This window comes from Pelodiscus sinensis, chromosome 20, assembly GCF_049634645.1.
Source record: "Pelodiscus sinensis isolate JC-2024 chromosome 20, ASM4963464v1, whole genome shotgun sequence".
In the NCBI taxonomy this organism is placed as follows: Eukaryota; Metazoa; Chordata; order Testudines; family Trionychidae; genus Pelodiscus; species Pelodiscus sinensis.
The window spans coordinates 863546-888669 of NC_134730.1; the positions used below are offsets into that span (position 1 = coordinate 863546).

Genomic DNA, 25124 nt, shown 5'->3' on the forward strand with positions numbered 1-25124 from the left:
GCCACGTGGCCGGTCAGGGCAGCAGCCCTTTGGCCTGGAAGACGGTGGCCTTGCTCGCTGACTTCTCTTGCAGGTGGTGCAGCTGGAGGAGCTGCTGGCCGTGCGGCACTCTGTCTTCGTGGTGGGGAATGCTGGCACAGGGAAGTCCCAGCTACTCAAGTCTCTGAATAAGACGTACCAAATCATGAAACGGCGGCCTGTCTGGGCAGATCTGAACCCCAAAGCAGTCACCAACGACGAACTTTTTGGCATCATCAACCCGGCCACGAGGGAGTGGAAAGACGGTAGGTCTCTGAACAGCACGAGTAGGAGAGTCCTTTGCACTTAGGTGGTGCTTTCCATGGATCTCAAAGCCCAGAGCGACAGGGAACAGGTACAGCGTATTGGTGCTTTACTGCTGCTGCGGCACCTGGCAGTCCTTAGCCAGCCTGGCTTTCTGGCGATACCTGCTGCATTTTGTTCTAGCCTAGCTACTCCAGGAACAGCTCTTCTGCCACACACACAGCTACCCCAGGAACAGCTCTCCTGACACACACAGCTACCCCAGGAACAGCTCTCCTGACACACACAGCTACCCCAGGAACAGCTCTCCTGACACACACAGCTACCCCCAGGAACAGCTCTTCTGCCACACACAGCTACCCCAGGAACAGCTCTTCTGCCACACACACAGCTACCTCAGGAACAGCTCTCCTGACACACACACAGCTACCCCAGGAACAGCTCTCCTACCACACACACAGCTACCCCAGGAACAGCTCTCCTACCACACACACAGCTACCCCAGGAACAGCTCTTCTGCCACACACACAGCTACCCCAGGAACAGCTCTTCTGCCACACACAGCTACCCCAGGAACAGCTCTTCTGCCACACACACAGCTACCTCAGGAACAGCTCTCCTACCACACACACAGCTACCCCAGGAACAGCTCTCCTACCACACACACAGCTACCCCAGGAACAGCTCTTCTGCCACACACAGCTACCCCAGGAACAGCTCTCCTACTACACACACAGCTACCCCAGGAACAGCTCTTCTGCCACACACAGCTACCCCCAGGAACAGCTCTCCTAACACACACACACAGCTACCCCAGGAACAGCTCTCCTACCACACACAGGAGACTCCAGAGTCCCTACTCTGGCCATGCTGCTGCTAATGATGGGCTGACCTAGAAAGCGCTGAGGAATTATTTCTGTGTGTGCATGGTGTGCGGTCCTGTTTGCACTCAGTCCGCCCTCGTTCTTCCCCAGTGTCTCTAATCCAAGCCCACAACCCTCATGCACCTGGAGCTCCCTGGCTGGGCCTCCAGCTGGGGAAGTATTTATAAGAAATTCCAAGTTGTACTCAAATGGTTTCCCAGGTCGTTGTGTTGTTGAATAGACTCCCTCGCCCTGCCTTCCTCCCTCGGCACTCCCCGGCGGTAACGACTTGCCTGAGTACACTCCCTCGCCCTGCCTTCCTCCCTCGGCACTCCCCAGCGGTAACGACTTGCCTGAGTACACTCCCTCGCCCTGCCTTCCTCCCTCGGCACTCCCCGGCAGTAACGACTTGCCTGAGTACACTCCCTCGCCCTGCCTTCCTCCCTCGGCACTCCCCGGCGGTAACGACTTGCCTGAGTACACTCCCTCGCCCTGCCTTCCTCCCTCGGCACTCCCCGGCGGTAACGACTTGCCTGAGTACACTCCCTCGCCCTGCCTTCCTCCCTCGGCACTCCCCGGCGGTAACGACTTGCCTGAGTACACTCCCTCGCCCTGCCTTCCTCCCTCGGCACTCCCCGGCGGTAACGACTTGCCTGAGTACACTCCCTCGCCCTGCCTTCCTCCCTCGGCACTCCCCGGCGGTAACGACTTGCCTGAGTACACTCCCTCGCCCTGCCTTCCTCCCTCGGCACTCCCCGGCGGTAACGACTTGCCTGAGTACACTCCCTCGCCCTGCCTTCCTCCCTCGGCACTCCCCGGCGGTAACGACTTGCCTGAGTACACTCCCTCGCCCTGCCTTCCTCCCTCGGCACTCCCCGGCGGTAACGACTTGCCTGAGTACACTCCCTCGCCCTGCCTTCCTCCCTCGGCACTCCCCGGCGGTAACGACTTGCCTGAGTACACTCCCTCGCCCTGCCTTCCTCCCTCGGCACTCCCCGGCAGTAACGACTTGCCTGAGTACACTCCCTCGCCCTGCCTTCCTCCCTCGGCACTCCCCGGCAGTAACGACTTGCCTGAGTACACTCCCTCGCCCTGCCTTCCTCCCTCGGCACTCCCCGGCGGTAACGACTTGCCTGAGTACACTCCCTCGCCCTGCCTTCCTCCCTCGGCACTCCCCGGCGGTAACGACTTGCCTGAGTACACTCCCTCACCCTGCCTTCCTCCCTCGGCACTCCCCGGCGGTAACGACTTGCCTGAGTACACTCCCTCGCCCTGCCTTCCTCCCTCGGCACTCCCCAGCGGTAACGACTTGCCTGAGTACACTCCCTCACCCTGCCGGCACTACTTTCCTCCCTCGGCACTCCCCAGCGGTAACGGCTTTCCTGAGTACACTCCCTCGCCCCGCCGGCGCGGCTTTCTTCCTTCGGCACTCCCCCGCGGTCACAGCTTGCCTGCCGACAGCCATCTTTCTCATTGATGTTACTGGATGACCTTCCCCCTGGATCTCCTGTTCCGTGGTTTGCTCTGACTTGAGTCCTACAATGCTTAAGAAGGGTGTTGTGGGAAAGAGGAGGGGCCACTTGTGGAGTCTGATGCTGAAGGCGTGTGCGCGTGTATCATCTTTTTAGGGCTGTTTTCATCAATCATGCGAGAGCTGGCCAACGTCACCCACGATGGTCCCAAGTGGATGGTGCTGGATGGGGATATCGACCCAATGTGGATCGAGTCTCTGAATACTGTCATGGATGACAATAAGGTACTGGATCGTCTTTGATCAGCCCCGGGAGAAATGCCGGGGCCGGGACGGCACCTCGTGGCACACCACAGCCCTTCGTGTTTCTTCAACTAAAACCAAGCCGCGCGCTGTGCAGAAAACGGCGCGTGGGGCAAACGGCCCAACGCGCTGCTCTGTAGGAAGGGTGCAGTAACCTTGTTCTGCTTCAGTCAGGAGCAATCATCACAGTCACCTAGTCTGAGCCCTGGCAGGCCCCAGAACCTGGCCCACCTGCTCCTGCCATAGACCCAACCTCTGGTGAGTCACCGAGTCACAATGGGACAGATCCCACCAATGACTCTACTTGGGGCCAGGCCTTGACTCCTCCCCGGTCTCTTCCAATCGGACCTGGGGCAAATTCCTTCTTAACCCTGAATAGGATGCTCAGTGGGACGCTGTACGCGTGGGCAAGTCTCACCAGAACACACATCCCTGTAGTCACTCAAAGCCCGCCCCATATAGCGTCCTGCTCTGGCCATTTGGGGTAGATGCTCCCGGCAGTTGGCAGATGGGCCGTCTCCTCAGGGCACCCCCAGGACTGGATTGAGCACCAAACCAGATTTGCTTCTCCTGCTGCTCCCCTGGGAAGGCTGGTCCAGAACACCGCTCCTCTGATGCTTAGAAACCTCCTCGAATGGCCAGTCCAGATTGACTGATGGCCAGTTTCCATCCACTTGCTCTTGTGCTTTCATTGGCCCTCCCCTCGAGTAACTCCTCTCTTCCCCGGGTCTGTCCCTCTGAGGTATGTGTGGAGAGCCGCCATATTGCTTGGGAGGCAAAACAAGCCCAGGTCGTTGAGCGTCCTGTAGGCGACGGGGTTCTCCCTAGTCGCCCTTCCCTGCCCGCCTTTCCGTCTCAATTCCTCTTGTAGCAGAAGCTCTTTGTGCTTGACCTTGCCCGTTGCACTGTTCCCTTTCAGCCCCTTCCCGTTGCCCCCGTTTTCAAGGTTATGAATGGAATGTTGAGTCCCAAGGCCAGTCCCCAAGGAACTCCGCTAGTCACCTCCCTCCCGCCCGACAGGTCAGCTTTCAGGGTGACCGGTTGTAGTTCCTTACCCCATATTTCAACTTTCATACGAATCACCATCTGCTCCAGTTCAACTAACCATTTTCCACGTGGGACTTGCATCAAATGCCTTGTTTAAATTCAGACTGGTGAGATCTACTGCATTCCCCTGTCTGGAAACTGGGGTACGTTCCCAAAGAAAGGCCACGTTGGTCCGGCACGATCCGCCTTCTGTAACGTCCTGTTGCACTTTATCCCACTTACCTTTTACCTCTATGTCCTCACAGCTGAGGACAAACTAACCGCTCTGTGCAGCTCGGACCTCCCTGGCCTGGCACCCTCGAGGCCTGACAGGACCACGGAGGCTGCCAGAGCAGACAGTGCCGGGTGTGGGAGGTTCAGCCTGCAGATTCCTGGATCACTGTCTCTCTCTCTGGTTCTTAAGTCACGCAGCAGCACACCCGGACGCCTCTGTGTGTCTGAGGAGCTGTGGAGGCTTCAAGCCAACGGGGAGGCGGGATATGCGGGGACTACCTGGCGAGTCGGCCTGAGCAAGGAGATGGCCGAGCAGGGCCTGCGCTGTAAGCAAGGGCAGAGCTCTCTTTGCACGAGGAGCTGGGTGAAACCTGCCCAAGCAGTGCCGAGGGCTCAGCTGTGTCAGCAAGACCCCCCTGCGCTAGCGGGGAGCTGAACGGCTCTTTCCAGCAGGGCCGGGAGGGCCTGTTCTGAGTGCGTCTGCCTTGTGCAGGTGCTGACGCTCGCCAGCAATGAACGAATTCCCCTTAACCCGACCATGAGGCTGCTCTTCGAGATCAGCCACCTGCGCACAGCCACTCCAGCCACCGTGTCCAGAGCAGGTAGGCGACGGGGGCTGGGAGGGAATGAATCCCTTTCCCTTTCCATGTGCACAAAGGGGACCTCGGGGCTGAGGTTTCCAAAGATCCAAGGGATTTTGGCACCTGACCGAGGGGTGGGCAGCAGCATGACGAATGGCCGACGAGGAAGGTGGTGCAGAGGACGATGCCGAGGGGGCTCAGGTGAGATTGGGCACTGTGCAAACCGGTCCCCGCTCCAGAGAGCTTAGAGCCGAGCTTAGGTTCTCCCCTTTCTGGGGATGGGAGCTGAGGCCCAGAGGGAAAAGGGCCTGATTTCAATAGGCGTTAAGCACCTAAACATCTCTGGCAATCTGGACTAAATGACTTCTCCAAGGTCATCTAGTCAGACTGTGTCAGAGATGGGACTGGGTCTCCGCTCTCCGGGGTCCATCCCAGTGTCCTTTCTGCTGATTTCTGGGTATGGAGCCTCTAGGGAGAGTTCTGTGTCCTGAGGCGGATGTAGAGGGGTTGATAATTCTCCTTCCTTGCTTCTAAAGAGCCACATGGCAGAAACCCGGAGAGTTCTGATCGTTGGGCTTCTTCCATCCCTCCAAACTACCGTGCCACTGAGCATGAGCCTAAAAACACCAGCCGGTTAGCCAGCTCAGTTCCTTTCTCTTGCCAGTCCCTGGGCTGGGGTACCTGCCTTGCTGTGTGTGGGCAGCACCTGCCACAGCGTGAGCGCAACCTGGACACGACCGATGCCCGAGCGGAGGCGATTCCACTCCGACTTCGATTGCCACAGGCGCAGCTGACACCCGGGCAGTCCCTTGGTGGCTGGCGCCACAGAGCTGCGGGGCCTGGGGGGGGGGCGCGTTCCCACAGCGCGCAGAGCAGCAGGCTGTGCAGAGTGGCGCTTGCTGTCCTGGTGGGAGGGAAGGGAGCGCCAAGTCCTTAGTGCCTGTCTCGCACTGTGCCTCCAGGTATTCTGTACATCAACCCGGCCGACCTGGGCTGGAACCCCCCTGTGAGCAGCTGGATCGACCAACGAGAAATCCAGTCAGAGCGAGCCAATCTGACCATCTTGTTCGACAAGTACCTGCCGCTCTGCCTGGACACGCTCAGAACCAGGTGCCATGGGACGGGTGCAGCGTGGCTGTGAGCGCGGCCCCCACGCGGGGATCTCTGCTGGGTTGCTGCCAAGCAAAATGCTGCCAGGGCCCTGGTGGCTTCCTTCGGGGGCCTGTTCAGGGGAGCAGAGGAGGGGCTGCTGGCTCCAAATGGACACCCTGGCTTGGCTGCAGCTCTGTGTTGGCCGTGGCGCTGGGAGCGTGGGCTCGCTGCTGCGCTGACGCTGGAGCCGGGCGTCCCTCAGCTGCGAGCGGGAAGGAACGCAGGAAGACGAAGTCAGCAGGGGCAGGGCGCTTCCCTCAGCACCCTGGATGGCAAACAGCTGCTCCGGGAGAGGGTTAGCGGCTAAGCTGAGGGACACGTCTCCCTCTCCTTCCCCGGGCACTGTGCCCATGGCCTGTGGGGCCCGGCCGCCGCAGAGGAGCTGCCCTGAGGACCAGGGCAGAGGTTCCCCCCTCAGCGGAGGCTCTGTGCGCTGCGGGGCCCGTTACGTGGCTGGGGTCGCCGTCCCTTTGCTAGAAATCAGCGTTCCTGAGACGCCCACTGGCCGGTCAGATCAGTCCCCTTTCGATGCCCACCTGGCTCACCAGCAGTGCCTGTGATGAGGCCTGTGGGGCCCCGTTCTACTGCCAGGGGAAGGCTGATCTGCACAGCCAGGAGGCTCGCGGTGCCAGCTGTGCTGCTCCGACGGGCTCTGGGGGCACCTCCTCCGTCGCCTGAGTGAGCAGCATCAGCGCATGCTTCCGGCATCCTCCAGCCTGCACAGCACCCGCCCTGGGGAGACCACGGGCGCTGGGGCAGACACCAGGCCCGGGACATACCAGCCCGAAAGGCAGCTCTGCAGAAGGGCCGGTGCTAGCGAACGGGGCTTGGGAGGAAGGGAGATTTGCAACCAGATTGCTGTGTGACCGCTCTGATTACAGCCATCAGCAGCACTACGGGCGGACGGGCCTCGCTCTATTTCCTGAGCATCGGGCAGAGCAGGAAATGGCAGGGATTAGCTGCAGACTGTGCAAACCCCCTATTTTTGTAGATTGCTTAATTCAGAAATTGTAGGACCAGACTTCCAAATACCTATGATTAGTTTATGGAAGACTTCAGCATTATCCTGCCCGCCACAATGGTAGTTTGCATTTACAGTCTCCCCAAGTTGGTGTAAAACTGCGAGATGAAAGGGTTCACTTTAGGACTTCTCCAGTAGCCCGTTGCTAACTCGCCGTGTTCACAGTAAGTCCTGGCCCGCAGCCGCTCTCCCACTTTACCTCTTCCCAGGAGATCAAAGTTTTTAAAAGTCTGAAACTTCTTATTACTGTCGTTGCTTGTGTGCGCCTGCGCCTCCAGACCTGGGGTGAGAGCCGGGGCTTTGCGGCTCGCTGTGCCATGCTCGGGAGGGGGAGACAGTCAGAGACGCGAAAGGTTAATGTTCTGCAAGAGGAGTTAAATGCACATTTCTCTCTATTGCTAACAACCATCCTGCTGAATCCACTTAGACGTCACATGCTTTCAATTTCCTCCCTTAGATTTAAGAAGATTATTCCAGTTCCAGAACAGAGCATGGTTCAGATGCTGTGTTACCTCCTGGAGTGTCTCCTCACCCCAGAGCACACCCCTCCCGACTGCCCCAAGGAACTCTACGAGCTCTACTTCGTGTTTGCCGCTGTCTGGGCCCTGGGCGGAGCAATGTTCCAGGACCAGGTGAGGTGGGAGCTAGTGCGTGGAGGGTCCCTTAGCACAGTCCCGTTTAACCCACAGCCCCTGTTAGTCGGGGTTCCGCTTGTTCCGCACGGTGCTCACGCAGCCCGGTGTGTTTCTGGGGCGAGCGCCGTTGTCAGCGGGATAGAAACCCCCGGGTGGTGCTGTTCCCCCCTTGCTGACAGAGAACATGGTCTCTTGGGAAGGTCTCAGTACACAGGCGGCAATATAGGAACGGGAGGGTCAAAGGTGAAAGCAACCCAGAGGAGAGGGAGGGGAGCACGTAGGAAGGGTGCATCCCCCGCCGAAGCAGTAACCCCGACGGAACGTGGGGTCCGAATGCGCTGTTGGAAGGCAGGGGCTTGAATGCTGCCTCCTGCTGCCCTCTCGGGCAACTCGCCCATCCCCACCCCCGTCCGTGGGACGCTATTCCCCTTGCGGAGGAGGGAGATGGGTACCCCCCTCGGGGGTAGGCCCAGAGCTTGCTGGCCTTGGGGCAAAGCGGCTGTGTGCCAATTTCTCAGGAGTGGTGCCAAGTGCTGCTGTTTTATGGCAAGAGCAATGCCAAGTGTCAGAGCCCTGCCGTGCTGCTAGCCCTGGGGACGCCCTCCCTGCGGGGCGCTTTGCTTTAGTTCCTGTCGGCACGCTGTTGGCAAACCTAGCACCCAGGCCCTTTGGAGGAAGACCGGCCGCCAAGCAGGAGCAGCTGAAGGCCCTGCAGAGCCCTGAGGGCAGGTAACGCCAGGCCGACAGGAAGCTCTCAACCCAGTGGCCAGCTGCTCCAGTGGGGGCCCAGGCGTCTAGTGCACTGACCTGACGTCCCGAGGTGCGAGCGAATGCAGCGCCCACGGGAGCAGTTGCAATCACATCCCTCCCCGGCTGGTAGGGCTGCCAGGTGTCCGGTATTCACCCGGACAAGCCGGTATTTTTGCCTCCTGTCTGGTAAAGAAATTCAGAAAATACCGGACACCTGAGATGTCCTACACTGGCCCGTATTTTCTGATTTTTTCCCCCGGCCAGGAGGCGAAAATGCCGGGCACCTGGCAACCCTCCAAACACTCAGCGCCCGGCCTCCCCCCGTAACACCCCGAGCCCAGCCCCCCGCTTACCTGGTTCCGCACGGCTGCTGGCACAAAATGGCTGCCGACCAAGGGGGCCTGGGTCTTAGTGCTCAACCGCTCCCCTGTTCCGATCCCTGCACTCACTCTTAAAGGGGACATGCTGTTCTAATGCTGGTTTCGTTTAATTTTTTTTTTTTTTTTTTTTGCTTAATAAGTCTGAGTCCTTTTTTTCCCTCAGCAACTTTGGTCTCCCTCCCCCCTTTTTCCCATCTGGCAACCCTACTGGCTTGGACTCCCCTCCCCCCTGCCGGCGGCTGGTGGGCAGCGCGAGGAGGGGCCGAGGGCAGAGGAGGGAGGAGGGGGTGGGAAGGCAGACGCTCTGTGACTCCCCGTGTGGGCAGGGCACAGCGGGGGAGCCCCGGGCATGACAGCTGGAGCCCTCCGCCAGCGTCCGGGCGTGGCCACTCAGCCCCGTGCGGGTGGGCAGCCTTTGAGAAGAGGCTGGTTGCTGGTGCTTTCAGAGGAAAAGCAGCCACTTTGTACCATTGTGAGTGGCTGAGAGCGGGGCGTCAGGGTGGCCCCGCTAGGTCCTGGCAACCGTCGCAGTGTCTGCTCCCCGTCACGAGCGCCCCTCTCGTGGACCAGCGCGTGTTACCGCGTAGTGAGCAGTGGCCGGGCCCTCTGGTGGCCAGCCAGGCCCTGGGGGCGCTGGGCGTTGTACTGGCCAGGTGCCCACTTCCCGCTGGACACGGCTCGGCCCTGCAGCAGGCGAGGCCTGGATCTCGCCAGAGCAGTGGGCCGTGGGGGCGTGGGGGAGAGGACGTCTGTGCAGAACCGGGGCTCAGGGCCGGGGAGATTAGAGCTGCCCTGTGCTGGGGCGTAGGATTCACTGCTGGGTACGGGAGCCGGCAGCCAGTGAAATCCTCTGCGGAGGCTTGTCCCACAGCTGGGCCCCTTCACCTCCGAATGCTTCATCCCCAGCCAGGGTGCTCCCAGGCCTGCCAAACCAGGGTCTCGGGCCACATCCCTGCAGACGGCTTGTGCCCCGGGACCGGCATGGTCTGAGCCCCACCGCCGCAGCTTGTTCCGCGAGTCCACTAGCGAAGCAGCGTGTCCGGCAGCCCGTGTCGACCGGTCCACACCTGCTTGGAGCTAGTCACTGAACCGCCCGGGCAGTCCTGCCAGGGCCTACCCAGCACGGGCACACGAGCGGCTGCTGCCTGCTCTTGCCCAGGCTGGCTTTGGCCTGCGAGCTGGCAGGTGCCTGTGCTGCAGCCCCAGCCCGGGGGCGTGCCCAGAACCGCAGAGGATGCAGGACGTGGCGGGAGCGGGTGCGCGCCAGATGCAGTAGAAGCCCTGGGCAGCCCAGAATCGCTGCCTGAGGTTTTGTTTGGATGCTGCCGGCGCTCTGCAAATGTCAGAGCTGGGAGGCCGAGGGGAGAGTCGGGTGAAAAACGATCCAATATAAAATCTGTTTATTGCTCTCTGCTGACGCTGCCCTTCACGCTGCCCTTTTGCTGCTGAAATGTCAGGCTGAGCAGTCGCAGGCCTCTGCTCCCCGAGGTGCTCCTGAGGGGAGGAGGGGCTCCCCGCAGAGCAGTTGATAGATTTGCCATTTCAAGGCTTTGAAATTAGTCAGATTCCGAGTGGGGCTTTATTAAGGAAGCCGCTCACACGTAGCAACCCTCCGGCAGCGTGGGCCGGCCCCACATTGCTCCGCTTAAATGGGGGGGGGCTGCACATTCCGGTGCGGCTGGAAGCAGCTCCCCCGTGCAGTGCTCAGGACACCCGGGTGGGAGGCTTTTAGCCATCGTGCACGTCCGCCCCCGCGGAAAGCGGCTCCAGCCACTGCGGCGGAATTAGCGCAGCAGGGAGAGGAGGAATGACAGTGATTTCTCCTCTGCGAGCAGCACCAGACTGCAGAGTCTTGCATAATGCCAAGGGGGCTTAAGAAAACTCTGGTCCATTGTTCAGGGCTGGGCTGGCAGCTCAGGGTAGCAAAGGCCCCAGAGCCTTTCCTAGAGGGCTCGGGCTGAAGCACAGCAGCCGGTGACAACCCTGGCTTTGTTTTGGCACTTCCACGGCACGCAGCTTGGCAGTGCGGCTGAGTGGGACAGGAGAGCACAACCAGTGGGCGAGGGGGAAATAAGGGGTGAGAAATTCACTGAGAATCGGGGCAAACTGAATTGTCTCAGTCACTGCTTCCGTGGTGTCCATCACCAGAGTCTCTGACCACACTCCAGGCCTGACTGACTCTCCCGCTATACTGCCGCGTGCGAGAGGCTAATATCGCCCCGAACACAGCGGGACAGACTCCGACACTAAGTGTCAGGCCCAAGGTCGCTGTGAATCTGTGGCAGAGCAGAGAATGCCTGTGCCCAGTCCAAACACTCTCCTCCCCTCCCCCACGTGGACCAGGGGCTGGGTGGGATACAGGGGGCGGGGAGAGACATAGGGAAGCCAGCAGAGAGCAAACTAGAGAGGAATCCGATGCTATAGAGCAGCAAAGAAAGGTCACTGAAGGTCTCAGAGGATGGTCCCTTTCTCAGCCCCTGGGGTGCTGCGTTCAGGCCAGGCTGCTCCGTCCCAGAGGGCTGTGACGGGGCCAGGGACCAGAAAACAAAGGTTCCTAGGCGGTTGTGGCTGTTCATGTGCAGGCCTTGGTGCCGTGGCTGGAGGTGGGGACAGGAAAGCTGCCACACCTGTTGGAGGGGTGTCCCCACCCCCAATCAATCACCCAATCACAGGCCTGCTGAATCTGAGACAAGTGAGTAATTCTGCCACTGGCGTGCTCTTGCCCAAGCCAAGGCATTGCTAGCGTGGCCAGTGGAGGCGGATTTCTCCTTCCACTAGGAGCAATGGGATTAAATTAAGATTGGTTTTAACACCAGGGGAAAGCTCCTGACGCGAAGTACTCTCGGGGTCCTGTGTGACGGGCCAGGGCAGAGCCCGGGGCGATACACCGCAGGGGCCGGGACGTGGTGTAAATAACCTTTCCGATCGCTAGAGATTTTCTGCAGGCTGACGTCTCTGCTGTCCATTACAGCTGGTTGACTACCGAGTGGAATTCAGTAAGTGGTGGGTGACCGAGTTCAAGACCATCAAGTTCCCTTCTCAGGGAACCGTCTTCGACTTTTACGTTGATCCGGAAACGAAAAAGTTTGAACCTTGGTCCAAACTCATCCCCCCGTTTGAATTTGATCCTGAAGTGCCATTACAGGTACGTCACTCAGATAGCTGCTCTCCATTGGCACAAGCCTCCTGGTGCCAGCCCCGTGCTGTCCTGATCACCCTGCTCTGCAATGTAACGGGCATGCCAGTTAAACCAGGGCCGGGCAGCAAGGGGGGGAGGGGAGAGAGATGACAGAGAGCAAGCAAGCCAAGGCCTTATTTACTGTCTGTCCATAGGACAGTCGCTCACGCAGGTGAGACGTGGCGGTCTGACTCATCTGGTGAACAGCAGCAGAGAAGGGGTCTGATTTCAACCAGCAAGGGGTAGCAAATTCACACCCAGTGTAGCAGCGCTGTCGGGGATAATTAGAGCTGGCCATAAAGTGGGGATTTTCCCATGGAAAAAAATCAACTTCCTGTCAAAAAATTGGGTCATAAAACTGAAATATTGAAGTTCAAAAACCAGACTATTCTGATTCTGAAATGCTGCCCTGGTATCTCATAGAAGTTGTCGCTTGTGTGCCTCACGCTGACACTCTCCACCACAGGCTGTCTCCTGGGTTTGCCTGTACCTGCCATGATGCACCTGCCTGTCCGTGGTGGAGAGAGGGTGCATCGTGGTCAGAGTACGTCATGGGACGTGCCGCTGGCTGGAGAGGTTGGCCCATAGAGAATGCAACACACAAAAGCACCTGGCACAGCACTGAAACAGTTTGGTTGGATGGTTGGTTGGGTTTTGTGGGCAGCCAGCAGTTCTAGTGTGAAAATGTTTGGTCACCCCCCATTTTCCATCAAAACCAGTTGTTATGGAAGAGTTTTGGCCAGCTGTAAGGAAAGACAGTTCAGGAGGACACAGAGGTGCTAGCAGGCAGAGTTCTTCCTCCTTGCGTATCTCCAGCCAGATCTGTGCCCGCCCCCCGGCGTGCGCGCTGATGCTCATCGCTCGCCCCCATCATTCTCCCCACAGGCTTGCTTGGTGCCCACCAGCGAGACGGTCCGGGTGCGATACTTCATGGACAAGCTCCTGGAGCGCCGGAGGCCAGTGATGCTCGTGGGAAGTGCCGGCACTGGGAAGTCGGTGCTGGTGGGAGCCAAGCTCTCCTCGCTGGATGCCGACGAGTACATGGTGAAGAACGTGCCTTTCAACTACTACACCAGCTCCGCCATGCTGCAAGGTAAAGTGGCAGGGGGCCCCGAGTCCTGGGGGGAGGGCAGATTTCACCTCTGGCATGTCGAATGGGATTCCCGGGCTTGGGGCGAGTGGCTGGATGCCCCCGCGTCTGTGCGTTTGGCGAGCTGTCTCAGGGAGCCCTGGGCTCTGGATCCTCCAGAATGATTCCTGGCAAAATCCTGCCGGGGCCAGACCGGCTCCTGCCCTGCTTGGCTGGCTGCGCTGCCCTGGGACAGAGAGAGCAGCCACGGCCCGGCTCCTATGGCTGGCACCGCTCGGCACAGCCCATGGCTGCTGCCCTTGGCCCCGACCCGACCTCCTTCCAGGCCCTGCTCCACCTACTGCCCATGTCGGTGCCAGGGTCTGGCTCTGGCTCCAGCCTGGGACTCAGGTGGGCCCTCTGGCTTTGGCTGCTGTCCCTCAGCACTGACCCTCAGCTTGTTCCTAGCTAACAGCATGGACTCGCCCCCAGACCTGACCGTTTCCTGCCTGGCTATGCTTTGAGCAGCCCGGTGCCCGTGGAACGGGCCCCCCACTGTCCTAGCCCCCACGCAGGAGCAGGTGGGGCCTGCAGAAGGTGGAGGCGCTGGGCTCAGCTCTTCACCAGCGGCTGGCTCCGGCTCATCATTAGCCCTGGGCCAGCCTGCACAGGTCCTTGGGGCCCTGCCTGTTCTCTTCCGTGGCCCCCCCACACCCGAGGAGCAGGGCCCACGGCAAGCGCTCCCGTGGGCACGTCCATCGGTGGGTGAGCGCCGGACTCCGGGCCGGGGCCGAAGGAGGTGGAGCCGCTGCCTCGGTTTGTCTTGGGCCGAATGACGAGCTACGAGAGGAACCGGGCCAGCCCATTGCGTGCTTAACGTGGCTCAAGGGAAGACCAGCCTGAAAACACTGGCAGTCGGAGCAGGTCCACGTCCAGCCACGGGGGCGATGCTGTGGCACCTGGAATGGGGGTGGGCATGGTTAGCCGGGCCTTAATGGGGGAGGCTGACCGGTTATGGTCACCTGCTGGGGGCTGGCACTACAGCCTGGCCATGGCGCGTGGGGGCTGCTTCTGTTTAATCCCCCCAAATTCGTTTAAACTGCCTAACCGGCTAGCTCGTTGAACGGGATTTTCCAGCCCCAGCCTGGACAGGGCGGTCGTGCCGAGGGACCCGTGGGGAGAGTCTCTGTCCTTGGTGTCCTGCACATCCCCGGGTGCGTCTGTGCAGCCTGGGAGAGCAGCAACAAGGCTGTAGACAGGCCGCTCGCGCCAGGCCCCCGGCTCTGCTGAAGTCAGGGAGTTTGGCCACTGACGTGGGTGAGCTTTGTTACCGCTCAGCCATCCAGCAGCTCCCTCGGGGCCCAGGCACCTTGTGGTGCCCGGGGGCAGTGCCGAGAGGGACACAGAACTGCCTGTGTGGAGAGAGGCCTGATCCCCCGTCGGCACGGAGCAGGCCTGGGCCCAGGCTGGGCGGGACGGGGTCGGCCGTTTGTTTTGTGGGAACGTGGCAGGAGCGAGAAGGGAAGCAGCCCCTCTGCTGTGGGACCGGTCGCCCTCCTTGGATGTGCTGGGGTAGCGCCGGGCCTACCGGGGACCCTGCCGTGCGGGGCCAGGCTCTTGCAGGCCACCCCCAGCCACAGACCCTGAGACCCAGGTGCCTCCTCCCGAGGGCAGGCCCCTTCCAGCTCGGGCCCAGTGCTGTCCCCACTCCCGTTCCTGCCTCCTGGCGTTTTCGTCTCTCTTTGGGCGGGGCGGGGAGAGCGGCTGCCACCACCTGCCTTGCCTCGCTCCTGTGTGGGGCGGGAAGACGCGGGAGGAGGGTGCCAGTGCCGGGCCGGCGCGCCCACAGGAGGGGCAGGTTGATCTCAGCTGCTGGGCTAGCTGTGGGCGGCGCGCAGAGTAGCACATCTGAGAGGCAGCGCCACGGTCAGTGTCCCTAACTCCAGAGAAGCGATCCCGGCGGTGGACTGGATAATCCCGCTCAGCAAATGGCGGCCTTCCCGAGGAGCTGGGCCCTGCGCCATCGTGCACAAAGTGCATCGCGGTGATGTCACGTGCACGGGATCGCCCGCGCGCCACAAAGAACACGGAGCAGCGTGTCGCCCCGGTGGGCACTGCCAGCTCGCCTGCCCTTCCCCGCCAGCCTGTCGCTCAGTGGGGCCTTGGCGTCAGCCCATGCCAGTTAGGTCGATCCCCCTTCGACGTGGCTTCCCCTGCGCACTGCCCTGCGAGCGCACCCGGAATTCATCGCCTGCCGCAGCAGAGCGACGGCCAGAGCTCGCAAGCTGCATGGTGCCGGCCGGCGTGGATCCCAGTTTGATGAAATGCCTCGGAGAAGCATTGAGCTGCGATTCAGGCGGCTTGGCTGGTTACCGCGCACCCGCGAAGCACAGTCAGACTCTTAGCATCCAGCTGTTCCGACAGCCGGACGAGACCTGCACAGGCGACTGGGCGCTGCCGGCTGTGAGCGGGTCTGGTGGGCTGAGCGGGACAGCAAGGGCCCGTTTCACAGGAGGTGCCTGGGACAGGTTTGCAAATCAAGGCAAGAGCCTGACGTCCGACGTGAGAGAGCCGCTAGACCGGTGCCTGATCCCACGCTCTGATGGGCAGCCCTGTTCCAGCATGGCAGGAAGGTTCGTCTGCGTTCCGGAACCAGCTCTCGGGGCGATCCCTAGCCCCCCTCACTGCCCCACCCCCTCCTGAGGATGGCCCAATGCAGCTGCTCAGCACGCGGCCTCAGGGCCCCCAAAGCTCCCTGGGCCTGTGCACGGAGTGAATTACACGTCACGTGAACGGCTCGAGCAGCCTTTTGACAGGTCTCTCCAGCAAGAGGAACCAGCCTTCCTGGGTGTCTGGACTGTAGCCTACGAACACGTTTCCGCTGAAGAGGCCATTGCATTTCCCTATGCAGCAGTTTGTCCGCGGCGCTCCGCTGGAAGGCTGACAAACTAACTCGCTGTGTTGAAGCTCCCTGGCAAGGTAAAGGGACCGTCGGCCTCGTTTATCTCAATGCTCCTTGTGCCAGCACATGCAGGTGTGGAGATGTATAGGGACAGGCCTGCAGCCTTTTCAGGCTTCTTGGGCTGTGAGCTGGCATGGAGTTGGGGGCTCTGTGTGTGTGTGTGTGGGGGGGGCTGGTGTGGCTCTGTACTGTCCTCCACTTCTGTTTAGAAGCTGTTGGATGTAGTTTGTTTCCAGCCGGTGCCTATTTCATGGTGTCAGACCCACCTGCGATGCACATTTGCTAGAAGTAAAACTCGGAGGAAATCGCCCTTTGTGGCAAGTCCGCGCGCACCCCTGCTGGGCCGTGCGCTGGCTGGTGCCCGTAGCGCCTGTGACAGGACTCGCAGCCTTGTGGGGCTGGCGCTGTGGAAGCACAACGTGCCCCCAGCAAGCGAGAGAGAGGCCTTGCTCCTTGAGCAGCGGGGCTGGGAGGCTGTCCGCTCTGCAGTGGGCAGCCCCTCTCACTCCGCTCATGGCCCAGCTGGTCCGAGACTTTTCCCAGAGGCACGAAGGGCCCTTGAGCGACTCTGTGATCTGAGGCAATTGGGGCAATTCTGTCTTTGGGATGTGCCACGTGTAGCATCCGTGGGGCTTTGGGCACGTGCCACGGGATAGGCTCCCAGGGCCCTGCTTTGGTGCAGGAGCAGGAGCACTGTCCTGTGGGTGCTCGTGAAGGCGGTGAGCCGGGACTCCGCCCGCATGCTGCTCATCACCCCGCCTGGCTGAGTCAGCAGGGACACGTGGATCTGCTGCCTCTTTCCAAAGGGAACGGCAGGTGCTTGCCTGCTGGACCTCCTGCATTACGGGCTTTGGAAATGTCCCCAGGCCGCTTGGGCAGCAGGTTCCTGGCAGAATCCGAGCAGTCGTCCTGCCCAGCTGGGCAGCCTTTTACTTAATGCTAGATGCCAATCAACTGGGAAATGTTGCAATTTTGAATGGCAAAGATTTTGACCGTGGCTAGCTGATAAGGGTATTGATCCTGTGTCAGCTCCTATTCAGTCCTGGCTGTTGCTGTCTGGGAATTAAATGAGTTTATCTGCTACATCGCTCAGGGGACATTTAGCTGCAATTGAAGCTTTTCATATACCAATAGGTGGTGAATCGATGTGCTTTCGAGAGATGTTAAGAGGGTTCGGAGAGGTTTACTAAATCTTCATCTGCCTGGGCAAATCTGTTCCCCCAGGGAATTTATGTCTCCACCCTTTGGCCCTTTATCACCATGTTCTCGATTTCATCTTGCAGTTAAACCCCCATTTGTTACGACAGCAGCATCAGCCGGGAGTCAGTGAACGTCAGGCTCTAGTGGGTGCCCTCCATTTGCTATGTCTCAGAGTAGTTCTTCATCCTCACCGAAATGCAAGCCGTCAGTAATTTTCAGGTTCCATGTTCATTAGTCAACCGGCGTGTTTTCTCAGAGCACGTTCAAATAAGGCTGGAGGCTGCCTGTCTAGACGGGGCCATGGGTTTTAGACCCCACACAAACTGCATTTCCTACGCGGGTCCCTGAAACGGAAGTCCCCTCTCCCCGCAGAGCTTCTCTAGGGCTCCGAGTGGGGTAGCAGAAAACGGCACAAACACCGTGTGATGGACCCTGCCTTGCAGAGGGCTCAGTAGCTGAACCTTCGCTGCTTGAAACGTGCGAAGCAGCCACGGTCGGGGCATCCTTTCACTAAGCACGTGCCCTAGGTGTGGCCAGTCAGACTGCGAGTTGGGCAGGTCGATTTTGCAGCCCTTGTTTAACGTGGCTGCAACCCGCCGACTAGGACTGTGCAGAGACCACTGGGAGAAGGGTTTGTGCCGAGGTCCTTTGAGACGCCCTCTCCGTGTTCACGCTCTTCTCCTCTTCCGTGCAGTCCCTCACAAAGAGCCTGGGGGTATGTCTACACTACAAAGTTAGTTCGAACTAACGGACGTTAGTTCGAACTAACTTTAATAGGTGCTACACTAGCGCTCCGCTAGTTCGAATTTGAATCGAACTAGCGGAGCGCTTAGTTCAAACTAGGTAAACCTCATTTTACGAGGACTAACGCCTAGTTCGAACTAGCTAGTTCGAACTAAGGGCTGTGTAGCCCTTTAGTTCGAACTAGTGGGAGGCTAGCCCTCCCCAGGTTTCCCTGGTGGCCACTCTGGCCAACACCAGGGAAACTCTATGCCCCCCTCCCAGCCCCGGACCCCTTAAAGGGGCACGGGCTGGCTACGGTGCCCGTGCCAGGTGCAAGCCTGCCAGCACCCAGCTAGCAGACCCTGCACCTGGCACGGCACAGAGCCACCCACCCGATGCCCCCCAGCCCACCCCCTCTTGCCGGGACCAGGCTGGCGGCTCCTGGGAGCTTGCCCTGGACCGCAAGAGGCGGGCACCTTCCTGGGCTAGTGCGGACATCGTGGACCTCGTCCACGATCTCCGCACTAGGCACAGGAAAGTGGCCGTCTAGGGCAGGAGAGCTGCCAGCCTGGCCACCCAGGACCAGGTGTGCATGAAAATCAAGGGGGTCCACTGAGACCCCCGACACTGAGCCCTGAGCTTACAATGGCCGTACTGGGTCAGACCAAAGGTCCATCTAGCCCAGTAGCCTGTCTGCCGACAGCGGCCAACCCTAGGGACCCTGGAGGGGATGGACCGAAGACAATGACCAAGCCATTTGTCTCGTGCCATCCCTCTCCAGCCTTCCACAAACTTTGGGCAGGGACACCACTCCTACCCTCTGGCTAATAGGACTCCATGGACCCAACCTCCATGACTTGATCTCACTTCCCTTTCAACTCTGTTCTAGTTGTAGCCTTCACAGCCTCCTGCAGCAAGGAGTTCCACAGGTTAACTATTTGCTTTGTCAAGAAGAACAACTTTCTCTTACTAGTTTCAAGCCTGATACCCAGTCCTTTCCTTTGGTGTCCTCTAGTCCTTCTTTATGGGAACTCAGGAAGAACTTTTCTGAATGCACCCTCTCCACCCAACCCCTGCTTTTAGAGACCTCTATCCTGTCCCCCCTCCGTCTCCTCTTTTCTAAGCTGAACAGTCCCAGTCTCTGTAGCCTTTCTTCATCTGGGACCTGTTCCCAACCCCTGATCATGTTAGTTGCCCTCCCCTCTCCCAGCCTTTCTCTTCCCCTCTCCCACCTCCTTTTCCCAGTCTCCCCCAGTTTTGTTCAATAAAGACAGAGTCAATGTTGGAAGAAACGTTATCTTTATTTTGTACATCAATAAGAAGGGGGGCTAGGGAAGGGTAAGTGGAAGGAGGTGAGGGAGGAATGGGGTACGAGCCCCCGATGGGGAGGACTGGGCTGGCTCTGCGGGCTTCTGGGGGTGGAAGCTCTCCTGCAGCCCCCCAATTACTCCCTCTCCCCAGATGGCAGCCTGCGGCAAGTGCAGCCGGGCTGATGGCCGAGTGGTGTGATGTGCCCAGTGTGGGCACTCAGGGCACTCCAAGCCAGAACTTCTTTGCAAGCGGGGCACCCCTTAGAACTGCGTGTCCGGGGTGGGGGTCGGGACCCTTTAAGCGCAGCCCTCGGCTAGCCTGAGACAGCATCTCCATGCTCTAAGTCCTCCTTTTATGCCCTGCCGGCACTGCTTCCGGCCATCCTTAAGCCCTGTTCAGAGTCCACTCAATGTGGACTTACTAGTTCGAACTAGCAAAACGCTAGTTCGAACTAGTTTTTAGTTCTAGATGCGTTAGTTCGAACTAGCTTAGTTCGAATTAACTAATTCGAACTAAGTTAGTTCGAACTAACTTTGTAGTGTAGACATACCCTGGGTTACCAGGACCCTCCGGTTTCCAGCCGCGAGTGGCCTTCCGGGCATGGCTGATAAGCAATAGCGCAAGGGCGGCTTAGGAAGCACACGGAGCGAACCCTCAGCTGGTGTCACAGTGGAGCTGCGACATTTCCCACAAGCAGAGCCTCGCTTCCCAGCGCCCCCAGGTCTGCCCCAGCAGGCATAGTTATACCCTCGCGCCCGCTCCATACCGTTTCTGTCCCGCCTCTCTTGGGCCCATGGTGCTGCGGTCAGAGGCAGGCGTTTCCCTGTCTTGTTCCTTCCCCTCAGTCCCTGCTTGCCCCTCTGCCCAGCGGCTTGCCCTGGCCTTGAGATGGGAGTTGAGGCAGCCTCCGGAGTGCGCTCCTACATGACACCCTCCAGGCCCGGTAACCCTGTAACGGCTCCTCTCTGCCCCCATTAGCCTAGCAAACCCATCGGGCTGAGCAGAAGCAGCATCCCTGCACCTCTGGGCTTTGCTCCCACGTAGACAGAGTAGGAAGAGTGTGGGTATCTCGGGAGCCCAGGACCTGAAACGGGATCTCACTGAAAGCAGAGGCCAGAGTCTGGCACTAGCAGCAGCTCCCAACAGGGGACGCTCTGGGAGGCGGGCGCCGCGTCCCAACGGCGTCAGCCCAGGCTGCTGTGCTAGCTTGACTGGCCGTACAGCCCCGGAGCTTTCTGGTGCCATGGTGTGCAGCGTTTAATGCTTGTAAGTAACGAGACACCCTAGGCCGCTTAGGCCCCCTGCCAGCGCACTGGGAGTCGCGTTCACTCTGTGTGCAGGCCTGTGGACAGTTGCACGCAACCTGGTTGCCACGGGAGAACACAGGGAACTCCCAATAGCTCTCATTTACTGTGCGTGTCTATTGCAGACACTACTTTGAATCTGTCCGAATTTCAAAGATAGCAAAGCTTCCCCTTTCCTCAGTACTGTGAGACATTGCTTCATATGAAAAGGCTGTTTTCTCAGACTTGTTCGATTTCCAGTAATTGCATTTTAATTCGTTATCTCCCTTACATACTTGTTAAACCTCAAAAATGGCTGATTTTCTATGTGAATTAAACACTACTTACATTTAAAGCAAATGCTTCATTGAAACACTTAATTTAACGTGCTACCAGAAACCTCAAATATTGTGGTTTTGTGAAGGGTGGTTCAGAGAATCTATCCATTGAGAGAAAATGCATCATTTTTCCCCTAAAGTTTTAAATTTCTTTCTGCAGTAAACTGCCAGAAAATGTGAAATCCATTGGAGCAGTAGTGAAGAAAAGTCACGTGATGTGCAGTGAGTCAGTGAAGAAAAGGCATTTTAAATATATACACATGTAATTGGTATTCTGAAAAAATCTTCCTTGGTAACTTTTGCTACATGGCAATGCGTGTATTAAATGTATATTCTCACAAATTGCTATTTTAAAATTCACAGCCGCCTTTATTTTGGCCAAATTGTCTGTAATCATAAATAATTGCTATTTATTGTGATGTGTTTACAGCACTGCTGTAAGTCCGCTGAAGACTAAAACTTGTCTAAATGAAGCTAAGGTGGCTGGCATGTGCTGAAAAGCAGTCTGCCTTGAGATGGAGTGTTCCCAAGCGCTCCATACAAGGAGGGGAAGGAGGGCCTAGTATATGGCTTGGGCCGGTTTTGCACCAGTGGGGTGCAGGAAAGGTTGGCTCGCATTGGTGCTCAAGGAAATGATAGCCTGGGACAATCTGGACAATGTGCCGGCGAGGTTTGTATTGAATAATTCGAAAGCGATAGAATGTTGCACGTGGCTTTACAGGAAAAAACAAAGATGGTGACGCCCACAAAAACCCTTCGCCACCTCCCAGACTCATTGCAAAACACTTGTCCTCCCATTGTGGGAGGAAAGCTGTGTAGGAAAGATAGAAAATATGGCAAAAGACCAGCTTGGCTTAACAAGGAGATCTTGCACGATCTCAAAATAAAAAAGGAGTCATATAAAAAATGGAAACTAGGACAACTAACAAAGGATGAATATAGGCAAGCAACACGGGAATGCAGGGGCAAGATTAGAAAGGCAAAGGCACAAAATGAGAACAAACTAGCTACAGGCATAAAGGGAAACAAGAAGACCTTTTATAAATACATTAAAAGCAAGAGGAAGACCAAGGACAGGGTAGGCCCACTGCTTAGTGAGGAAGGAGAAGCAGTAACAGGGAACTTGGAAATGGCGGAGATGCTCAATGACTTCTTTGTTTCGGTCTTCACCGAGAAGTCTGGAGGTGTGCCTAACGTAGTGAATACAAGCAGAGAGAGGGTAAGTTTAGAAGATAGGATACACAAAGAACAAGTTAAAAATCACTTAGGAAAGTTAGATGTCAGCAAGTCACCAGGTCCTGATGAAATGCATCCCAGGATACTCAAGGAGCTGATAGAGGAGGTATCTGAGCCTTTAGCTATGATCTTTGAAAAATCATGGCAGACAGGGGAGATTCCAGAAGACTGGAAAAGGGCAAATATTGTGCCCATCTATAAAAAGGGGAATAAGAACAACCCAGGAAACTACAGACCGGTCAGTTTAACGTCTGTCCCGGGGAAGATAATGGAGCAGGTAATTAAGGAAATCATATGCAAACACTTGGAAGGTAATAAAGTGATAGGGAATAGCCAACATGGGTTTGTGAAGAACAAGTCATGCCAAACTAATCTGATAGCTTTCTTTGATAGGATAACAAGCCTTGTGGATAAGGGAGAAGCGGTGGATGTCATATACCTAGACTTTAGTAAGGCATTTGATACGGTCTCGCATGATATTCTTATTGATAAACTAGGCAAATATAACTTAGATAGGGCCACGATAAGGTGGGTGCATAATTGGCTGGATAACCGTAGTCAGAGAGTTGTTGTTAACGGTTCTAAATCCTGCTGGAAAGGGATAACAAGTGGAGTTCCTCAAGGGTCTGTTTTGGGACCCGTACTGTTCAATATCTTCATCAATGATGTAGATATTGGGATAGAGAGTACGCTTATTAAGTTTGCAGATGATACCAAACTGGGTGGGGTTGCAACTTCTTTGGAGGATAGGGACATAATTCAAAATGACCTTAGCAAGTTAGAGAAATGGTCAGAGGTAAACAGGATGAGGTTTAATAAAGAGAAATGCAAAGTGCTCCACTTAGGAAGGAACAATCAGTTCCATACATACAAGATGGGAAGCGACTGTCTAGGAAGGAGCATGGCGGAAAGGGATCTAGGGGTCATAGTGGACCACAAGTTGAATATGAGTCAACAGTGTGATGCTGTTGCAAAAAAAGCAAATATGATTCTAGGTTGTATCAACAGGTGTGTTGTAAGCAAAACTCGTGAAGTCATTCTGCTGCTCTACTCTGCACTAGTTAGGCCTCAGCTGGAATACTGTGTCCAGTTCTGGGCACCACATTTCAAGAAAGAGGTGGAGAAATTGGAAAGGGTACAGAGAAGAGCGACAAGAATGATTAAAGGTTTAGAGAACATGACCTATGAAGCCAGGCTTCATGAACTGGGCTTGTTTAGTTTGGAAAAAAGAAGATTAAGGGGGGACATGATAGCGGTTTTCAAATATCTAAAAGGGTGTCACAAGGAGGAAGGAGAAAATTTGTTCCTCTTGGTTTCTGAGGACAGGACAAGGAGTAATGGGCTTAAAGTGCAGCAGGGGAGGTTTAGATTGGACATTAGGAAAAAATTCCTAACTGTCAGGGTGGTCAAATGTTGGAATAAATTGCCAAGGGAGGTGGTGGAATCTCCCTCTCTGGAGATATTTAAGAACAGGTTAGATAGACATCTGTCAGGGATGGTGTAGACGGAGCTTGGTCCTGCCTTGAGGGCAGGGGACTGGACTCGATGACCTCTCGAGGTCCCTTCCAGTCCTAGGATTCTATGATTCTGTGATTCTATGATTGACAGGACCTGACACGGCCGCTAAGAAATGATCTGCCCAGCCTGACGCCACAGACCGAAACCAGTGGGCATTTGCCAGCTCTTGCTGGTGTGAGGCCTTGGGGCTCTTGAAGGGCCTCTGGCCACTACTGGTGAGGGAGATGCCTGCCCCTTCCGGCGGGTGGAAGCCAGTGACGAGGGGAGATCAGCAATTCTTCTTCAGAGAAGACAAGTTCCTAGCTCCTCTCAAGCAGGCACTTGTGAAGGGGCTTTTCTAGCTGTTCTGAACAAGGCAAACTCACGTGCCCGGCCTGGGGCAGGACTCGCCCCTTCGGTGGGTTTGACTTCATTAAGAAACAGTCAGCAGGGGTCAGACCCTGCGGTAACGTGATGGCCAGGCCAAGCCTTTCCGGAGATGAGCTGCGCTTGGAGGGCCTCGCTGGGGGCTACTCAGTCCAAGCCTTGTTCTGCCTCACACCCAACATGCTTCTGCCAGGGAAACCCAGCTCTGAACCCTGCTTCCTCCCTCCCTGTCCCCTGCAGGCTTGATGTTGCTGGTGAAGCTGGGTACAGGCCTCACCTCGAACACAGACCAGTAACCCTTCCTGCTCTGGGGTTTGTCCACTTCCCCCCCATGACTGACGGCCCTGTCTGACCGTTCATACTGCGATTTACCTCCTCTGCGAATGCAGCCTGTGCTGTCAGCTCTCTGCCTTTGTTCCCATACAGCTGTTCTTGAGAAGCCGCTGGAGAAAAAGGCTGGTAGAAACTATGGCCCACCTGGCACCATGAAACTCGTCTACTTCATTGATGATATGAACATGCCTGAAGTGGACACTTATGGGACAGTGCAGCCCCACACACTGATCAGACAACACATGGATTATGGCCACTGGTAGGCAGTCTTCCTTCTCATTTTTTCCATCCATACGTGGAATACATTTTGTTAAGTGCACTGAAGCATGTGCAATGTGCACCACTAGTAGAAACACCTGCTGCCAGCTGTAGGCACTATGGGTGTTCTGCGAATCTGATGGGTGGCATATGAATCTCTCCTGGGTGGCTGCTTAGCTTAAAGGGAAAAATGTTGGTAGGTGCCGTCTTTTGAGCTGCGCATGCAGTGATGTTCCAGCCAGCGTGGTCTCCCCGTATTGGAGGGACAAGAAGTGCGAGGGAATACCTAGTACTGGACCCACTTCTGCTAGTGAGAGAGAAGCTTTGGAGCTAACAGGAAGCTGCTCTTCAGCTCTGGGAAATTCACTCAGGGTGTGTCTACACTACAGAGTTTTATCAGGAAAACGGCCGTTTTTCTGACAACACCTGAGTTCTGGCCACACTGCAATCCCACTCTTCCGAAAGGAAACGGGAAGAACAGGGGGTTTCCGGCGTTGGTATCCTCTTTCTACGAGGAGGAAGCTCTGTCGGAAAAAGGCGCGTGTGGGCAGGGAGGAGGGAGTTCTTTCGGAAGAAGAGGAAAGAGGGAAAAGCCCCAGTGCCCTGGTGGCTACTCCGCCCACAGCTGACATGCGAGGGAGCCTCCGTCCA

The 25124-nt window shown here is 57.2% G+C and overlaps 1 protein-coding gene across 2 annotated transcripts in view; it reads left to right on the plus strand.

The window, feature by feature from the left end:
* Positions 1-25124, plus strand: part of DNAH9 (dynein axonemal heavy chain 9) — a 251994-nt gene that overhangs the window by 64231 nt on the left and 162639 nt on the right. For both annotated transcript variants that reach the window (XM_075903450.1, XM_075903451.1), the window contains 8 exons: positions 74-284; positions 2774-2901; positions 4673-4781; positions 5723-5870; positions 7391-7565; positions 11670-11843; positions 12762-12969; positions 24309-24474. In XM_075903450.1, coding sequence (XP_075759565.1) covers positions 74-284; positions 2774-2901; positions 4673-4781; positions 5723-5870; positions 7391-7565; positions 11670-11843; positions 12762-12969; positions 24309-24474 — 1319 coding nt within the window. The remainder of the gene's footprint in view (positions 1-73; positions 285-2773; positions 2902-4672; positions 4782-5722; positions 5871-7390; positions 7566-11669; positions 11844-12761; positions 12970-24308; positions 24475-25124) is intronic.